This window comes from Cucurbita maxima, unplaced genomic scaffold, assembly GCF_002738345.1.
Source record: "Cucurbita maxima cultivar Rimu unplaced genomic scaffold, Cmax_1.0 Cma_Scf00027, whole genome shotgun sequence".
In the NCBI taxonomy this organism is placed as follows: domain Eukaryota; kingdom Viridiplantae; phylum Streptophyta; class Magnoliopsida; order Cucurbitales; family Cucurbitaceae; genus Cucurbita; species Cucurbita maxima.
Window position 1 is genome coordinate 2497989 of NW_019272043.1, and position 8201 is coordinate 2506189.

General features: G+C 39.3%; 1 protein-coding gene and 1 pseudogene across 1 annotated transcript in view; both read left to right on the forward strand.

The window, feature by feature from the left end:
* Window positions 1-189: 189 nt before the first annotated feature.
* Window positions 190-1716, forward strand: LOC111499584 (annotated as a pseudogene).
* A 5251-nt stretch (window positions 1717-6967) lies between these two features.
* LOC111499583 (UDP-glycosyltransferase 84B2-like) overlaps window positions 6968-8201 on the forward strand; it is a 2451-nt gene continuing 1217 nt past the window's right edge. Inside the window, exon 1 of the mRNA XM_023151175.1 lies at window positions 6968-8077. Within this exon, the coding sequence (XP_023006943.1) occupies window positions 6974-8077 (1104 nt within the window). The 5' untranslated portion in view covers window positions 6968-6973. The remainder of the gene's footprint in view (window positions 8078-8201) is intronic.

Here is an 8201-nt window from a genome sequence, read left to right on the forward strand (position 1 = left end):
TTTTTTTTTTTTTTTTTTTTTGCTTTTTATTAAAGGTAGTTTTATGAGCGCTAATTCCAACCTCAAAACATAGAAAGAAAACTAATGGGTAACAATTTTAAATAAATATAGTTTCATAGGTTAGAACGTTTCATAAACACAACATTCTAACCAAAAAAGGAAAGAACAAAGCTAAGTGTATATAAACTCATTACTTCTCCTAAACCTTTTCCAACCCAAAACATAGGAACTTCAAAAACAATGGTGTTCGATCAAAACATCCATGTTCTCATGGCCTCAGCCGCCTTACAAGACCATCTGAACCCCATGCTCAAGTTCGCCAAATCCCTCATCTCAAAGGGCATTCAAGTCACCCTTGCCACCACCGAATGCTCAAACACACTACCACCGCCGATCCCACCAACCCATTAATCCAATTCGAGTTCTTCTCCGACGGTCTCAACCTCGACTTCAACCGGGACGCCAACTCTGACATTTTTATTGACTCTCTAAGAACCAAAGCTAGCAAAACCCTCTCAAATCTAATTGCTACATTATCCCAATGCACAAAATTCTTGTGCCTAATCCTCCACCAATTTGTGCCTTGGTTCATAACCTATTGCTAAAGAAAACAACCTCCCTTGCGCTCTCTACTCCATCTACTTTCGCTTCTTCAACAAACTCAACGAGTTCGCCATTTTACAAAGTAAGAACCAGCCTCTCCAATTACCCGGCCTGCCATTACTCAACTTTGAAGACCTCCCTACCTTCATCCACCCCAATGCTTATCTTTGCTTCCAAAAACTCCTCTCAGAGTTTTTCAGCTACTTGGATGAGGTGAAGTGGGTTTTGGGGACTTCGTTCGACGAGCTGGAGGAGGAGGTTTTGAGGTCCATGAAAGGTGGGGTTGTTCGGCCGATGATATCGCCAATCAGGCCATTAGTATCGCCATTTTTTGCTTGGGAAGGAGGAGAAATTGGGGGAGGGTGGGCTAAGCGTAGACATGTGGAAGGCGGATGATTCTTGCCTGCAATGGCTGGACGGGCGGGACATGGGGTCAGTTGTTTATGTGTCGTTTGGGAGTATTATTGTTTTGTCTCAAGAGCAAGTTGACAATATTGCTAATGGGTTGTTGATGAGTGGGAAGCCGTTTCTTTGGGTGTTCAAGCGACCATCGCCTGAGAAATCTACTGAGGGTTGCACTGTTCGGCTGCCGGATGGGTTTCTTGAGGCTGCTGGTGGGAGGGCACTCGTCGTGAATTGGTGCTCTCAATAACAGGTTTGTTTAACATTTTACTCATAAATTATGATTTGATCGGGCAAACATTTAATATTTTGTACGTGTATTCTTAACAAGGTTCTCAAGCATATAGCAGTGGGTTGCTTCCTAACTCATTGTGGGTGGAACTCAACGCTTGAGACGGTGGTCGCCGGAGTTCCAGTGATAGCATTTCCGGAGTGGACGGATCAACCAACGAATGCCAAATTGTTAACGGACGTTTTCAAGAGAGGTGTGAGAATGAGGAAGGGAGATAAGGGAGTTGATAGTTCAAAAGAAGCGGAGAGATGCATATGGGAGATGACCGATGGCCCTACAGCGAAGGCAATGGCAAAAAGGGCGGTAGAGCTGATGGAGGCAGCGAAAAGAGCGGTGGAGGACGGTGGTTCTTCTCACCGGAATCTTGATGTATTTATTGCTGACATTGGTTGCAAAAAGGTGACAACTTAAGTGCATGCAAATGGGGTTTTCATGTGTTTGTTTGTCATCAAAGGTTTGATACTCAAAAGGGAATGCAAATGACCATATACAAGCCTCTTCAAAATGTATGAATTGTGCACGTATTTTAAACTACAAATATATGCCAAACAATTATGTAACTTGCTCATAGCATTAAACTCATGCATTTACAGAGTCTTTAACACTACACACAAAGTTTCAACATGCTCCTCATAACACAAAACTACATCAATTATGAAATTGAGCTATAATGTTGGTCACTAAACACTTTAAAAACATTTAAGGAAACTTCGAAAAAGAAAACTTAAAAAGGACAATGTCTGCTGCTAGTGGTGAGCTTGGGCCGTTACACGCAGAAGATGCAGGAAAATGTTGAGGCCATCAAATGTCGTATCTAGATTCCAAATCTTGGGCATAGATCGTTACATGAAAGAAGTCTCCCCTCTTAGAAGCGAAGAACATATGTACCATGACCATATTGCAAGGAAATTTTGGGCCATTAGATGTCAAATCCGTATTTCAAATCTTGGGCATGAGTCGTTACGTAAAATGAGAAAATAAGTAATGTGACCATGTGGCAGGGATGTAAAAGAATATCAGACCATCACTTATCAAATCTGGATTTCGAATGTGACCATGACATTCGACTTCACTTAGTTAAATGGAGAATATAACTCTTAAATGTTCATCATAAATAATGGAAAATTTAAAAACATTCAAAGAACACTTCAAACTGCTAGAAAACACTATCGTTCTTACGTGTTTCAAAACTTAAAGCTGGAATTTAAAATTAAAACAAAAACAATTACAAATGACGTTACAAAACACTGTCGTTCTTACATGTTTCAAAACTTAACGCTGGAATTTAAAATTAAAACAAAAACAATTACAAATGAAATGCAAACATTCTATTCTAACCTAAGACAAGGAATTTAAATATGCAATTACCCTATGCACGTAACACAATCTCAATTTGCGATGTCGTCTTCATCCGTACATGGGCGTCTTGCCTTTACTTGAAAAATTATATGGCACAGGGCCTGAGTATTCGAGAATACTCAGTAAGTGATCTCACTGTAGGGGTCATGCTAATGCAAACACATGTAATCATGCTCTTGAGACCTATCTCTAACTTATTTAGGGGTGACCTCCAGTCTCAAACAAATTGGATGTGTAGTACTTCCCTACACACGACCCACACGTGCGAGTGATGTGAATCTCCACGGCGCTCGTACACCCCCTAGACCCTTTGGTCATGCTAATCTGTAGCGACATCCAGAGGTCAGTGAAACCCCATAGTGTCATGCTCCCCATGAACACCCTACTCGTCACTGTGCGCATCTGCACTCATCATCTCTAGGGGAAGTATCCCTATGCTTATGAACCTACAATATGTATGAGACCCCTCTAATGTCCATCTTATCATCTCTTTTGACACAATACTCTAGTCTCATCTCTTTGTTACATTGAATAACACATGCTCGTGGATATTTATATTAATATCATTTTGATGCTCCTAGGGTTGTGTCCTATGTCGATATAACGACACGATGCAATATAACACTCATCATCATATAGCATGCTCAATATGAAAAACATCATCATACTCATCATATTATCTTAAAGTGCATCAAGCATATCAAGTACGTCATTCATCGAAATATATATACTACACACATCATCAAGTATCATAACTCATTCATCATCATATACTCATACATAAACATATACTAGGATACGACATCATACGATACAACTCATACATCATCATAACTCATACATCCTCATATACTAATATATGACATAATACGATACAACTCATACATCATCATACTCATACAATTTCTAGCTTATTCTATAATAAGACCACTTACTTGGTTGACCTTACTCGAAAACAGGTTTCGGAGGGTCAGAACAGTGGAAATTTGGTCAAAAATTGAAAGCAGAGTTGGATAAGCCAAGGAGCTGCCGAAGCGTCCCCGGAACGTCACAGCGAGCCGTTTACGCCGAGCCGAGTTGAGGGCGTGCCTGCGTTGCTGGGTGCCACGTGGTAGCAGCAGGACGCGCCATGTAGTGCAGGCGGCATCGGGTTGAGGTGTAGGTCGAGGCCAGCTCGGGTTGGCTCGCGGGTTGTTGGGTGCAGGCGTGGGTTGTTGGGTTTCCGTTTTCGGGCTGGGCTGCGGGCGCGCTCGGCTGTAGGCCAAATTGGCTGGGCCGAGGGAACTTGGGCTTCGAGTTTTACAAATGGGCTGGAAACGGGTTGCAGGTTGGACTATTGGGCAGCGATGGGTTTAGACCTCGGGTACCTAATTCGAGTTTGACCCGGATCCATCGGATTCGTCTTCCTTACCCGACTCGGCGGCATTTTCCGGTGCCATTTTCTCTCTCCTCTGTGCGACTGCTTCCAAAGTTGTTTCACGTCCTTTTTCTCTCCCCATCTCTCCATCTCCTTCTCCTTCTCCTTCTCTCTCCCACTAAGTTTCGTGGTTGTTGGACGTTCATGGAGGTAGGTCGGGAATTCTTCCAAAAATTCAATTTTCAAATTCCCTCTCCGACGGTGGCGACGACAATTCGTGCCGTGTACTTGCTCTATGTGGGTGTATATTATGCTGGAGAGGTATTTTCCGTTTGGTTTGCTCAGTGTAACAATCAGATACGGCATTTGGGAGTCGTGGGTATCTCGTCGGATACTCGCCGGAAAACTTCAGTGCTCTCTCTCTCTCTCTCGATTTCTTTCGTTTCTTCGTTTGTAGATACTCTAGCGTCGTGGGCGAGGTGTAGCTAAAGGCTGGGAGACATGCCGAGGAGATCCGCTTGCTCCAGAGTCGTGTGGAGCGTCGCCGGAATTCTCACGTCCTCCAGCGATTCCACGAATATATATATATATATTTAATTAACCGTTCGTTACATTTTCTTTCAAGAATTTCTAAAGTATTGGTAAAAATTCCACAACCAAAAAGATGTTTTGAATAAGTTTTAGTTTAATTTTTTTATAAAATCAAACAAATATTTAATCTATCCTTAAGTTTATTTTGAATTAAAATCTTGTAAGTTTAGAAATTAATTGTTTTAGCATTAAATTTAGCATATATACTTTTCTAAAACTATTACATATTTTTGTAAAATAAAAAATTGCATTTTTTTAAATGTTATATTCGTTTTAAATTAATATATTCCATGTTTTGTATATAATCTTGATATATGGAAATAGGTTAGAAAATTGAATAAGGAAATTCTTGCCTTATACGAGTTTTACGTGGTCGAAGAAGTGTGTAAACTGGCTAGTGGGTCCATGTTCGTATGTATAGGCCGTGCGTAGGAGGCTCAAGAGCTATGTGAACTGCCTGGTGGGTCCATATTCATATATATGGGTAGTGAGTAGAGTTGTAAATACACATCCAATGACTTAGTTAGGATAGTCACCTAAGGGAATATGGTTCTAAAATGAGAGGTCTCATTCATGTGGCATGTCTTTGCATTCTCTAACCACAATTGTAAAGTCCACATATGGATTATTTCTTAAAATACTCAAATCACGTGTTATTTCTATATTTTAGATAAAGGTAAGATATCTTTGCACGATTGACGGTGGCATCACAACTTACCATAACACATGCAGAAGGGTAGAGAGTATTGTTGTTGTATTGTTTTAAGATATTTTCCTTAAACATGTAAGTTCATGACATTATTTTAAGAAACTATTTTAAAGAAATGTTTTCAACATAAAAAGTTATATAATGTACTTAGTAACGGTTTTGGTTCTCTTTGGAAACTCGGATCGTTGCATATATATATATTCTTTAAGGGTTAGAAGAGTATGGTATAATATTGAAATTTAATTTTTTTCAAATTATGTTGAATGTTATATTATATTATATTTTTCTTTATAAAATATAATATTAGAAAATTCTTAATTAGATTTTTTTTTCCTAATCTTGATATTATTGATTTTTATTTTGAATGGTTTAAAGTTCAAAATCAATTTATTTTATTTTATTTTTTTCTCTATCGGAGCTATGCAGCACCGATAATAGTGTAGGATGCATATGAGGAGTTAGGAGGAGCAATCGTTAGTACTGCATAGCCCCGATATTTATCATCGGTGCTGCATATATTATTAATGCAAATACAATGCAACATATACTAGCCTATACTAAATGTATAAGGTAGGATGCATACGATGAGCTATCGTCGGTGTTGCATAGCCTCAATTGGGGTCACTTACCTGCGCCCATTGGTTGTAATTGCATTTAATAAAATATAGGTTAGTACAAAATATTTAATTCAGAATTGTTTTTCCTTCTCTCTTTAAATTGTAAAAAGTTCATTAAAGTAATTCTGCATTAAATGTAAAGTTAAAGGTACAGTAAAATAGTCTTAGGTTAAACCGAGAAATTTATGGTCATCACAACTCATTAAAGTAATTCCGCATTAAATGTAAAGCTAAATATATAGTAATACCCTTAGTTTAAATAAGGAAATTTAGGGTTGTCACAACTCATTAAAGTAATTCCGCATTAAATGTAAAGTTAAATGTATAGTAATACCCTTTGGTTAAATAGGAAAATTTAGGTCGTCACAACTCATTAAAGTAATTCCGCATTAAATGTAAAGCTAAATGTATAATAATACCCGTCGGTTAAATAGGGAAATTTAGGGTTGTCACAACTCATTAAAGTAATTCCGCATTAAATGTAAAGCTAAATGTACATTAATACCTTATGTTAAATAAGAAAATTTAGGGTCCTCACAACTCATTAAAGTAATTACGCATTAAATGTAAAATAAAAAATATAGTAATGGCTTTAGATTAAATAGAAAAATTTAGGGTCGTTACATATGATGAGGTCAGTATGAACCGACAATACCCATCATTCATTATTGTAGTAATGCAAGTTGACTAAGTCTAAAGAAAAGAAAAATTAGTTTACTTAGAGATGAGATATAATCTGCGACACGGAAACTCGGTGAACAACTTCTAACTCACCTTAGTCCTTAGCCCCGAACTATGTAGAAGTTAGAGAAAAACCCGTGATAAATTACTAGGACGGAATGCGATGAAAGCGTATGGTTGATTACTTGGTGAAATTTGGAGCAAATGATTATTAGAGGTGTAAAAGTAGCTTACATCATCCATTACAACTTTAAAACGACAATATTTTGTCTAAAAAAAGAAGAAAACAATGGGTAGCAATATATAAACTCCCCATCTCCACTTAACCTTTTCCAACAAAAAACATAGAAGTTTCATAAACAATGGTGCACCATCAAAACATCCATGTTCTCATGACCACACTTGCCTTACAAGGCCATCTAAACCCTATGCTTAAGTTCGCTAAAATCCTCGTCACAAAAGGCATTCATGTTACCATTGCCACCACCGAGCTAGCCCGACACAACATTCTCAAACACACTACAACAGCACCAGCCACTAACGACGATGCGGATGCCGATGCCGATGCCGATGCCACCATGCCATCAATCAAACTCGAGTTCTTCTCGGACGGACTCGACCTCGACTTTGACCGTCATAGTAACTATGACTATTGGGTCGAAACACTAGAAACCGAAGGCAGAAAAAACCTTTCAAATCTCGTCGCGAAATTATCCCAACGCACAAAATTCTCGTGCCTAATCGTCCACCAATTTGTGCCTTGGTTCATACCGGTCGCGAAAGAAAACAACCTACCTTGTGTCGCGCTTTGGATCCAGCCATGTGCTCTCTACTCTATCTATTACCATTTCTTCAACAAACTCAACGATTTCGCCATTTTACAAAACTCGAACGAGACTCTCCAATTACCCGGTATGCCGTTACTCAACTTTGATGACATCCCTACCTTCATCTTCCCCAACGCTCACCTCGCCATCCAAAAGGTCCTCTCTGATTTTTTCGCCTTTTTGGGTGATGTGAAGTGGGTCTTGGGGGCTTCCTTTTACGAGCTGGAGGAGGAGGTTGTGGAGTCCATACGCGGGGTTGTTCAGCCGATGGTTTATCCTATCGGGCCATTGGTGTCGCCGTTTTTATTTGGGAAGGAGGAGGAGGAGGAGAAGGAAGAGAGGGACTTTGGGCTGAGCGTAGACATGTGGGAGGCGGATGATTCTTGCTTGCAATGGCTCGATGGGCAGGATTTAGGGTCGGTTGTTTATGTGTCGTTTGGGAGTGTTGTTGTTTTGTCTCAGGAGCAAATGGACAATGTTGCTAATGGGTTGTTGATGAGTGGGAAGCCATTTCTTTGGGTGTTCAAACGGCCCTCGTCGGAGAAGGAGTCTACCGATGGTACTATTCGGCTGCCGGATGGGTTTCTTGAGGCAGCTGGCCGGAGGGGGATGGTCGTCAATTGGTGCTCTCAAGAAAAGGTTTGTTTAATATCTTGTTTTTCTATTTAGAAATGTTAGTGTGTTTTGGCAACAATTACCAAATATAACTTTTTTTTTTTTTTTTTTTTTTTTTTTTTTTTTTTTTTTTTTTTAAAAAAAAAAA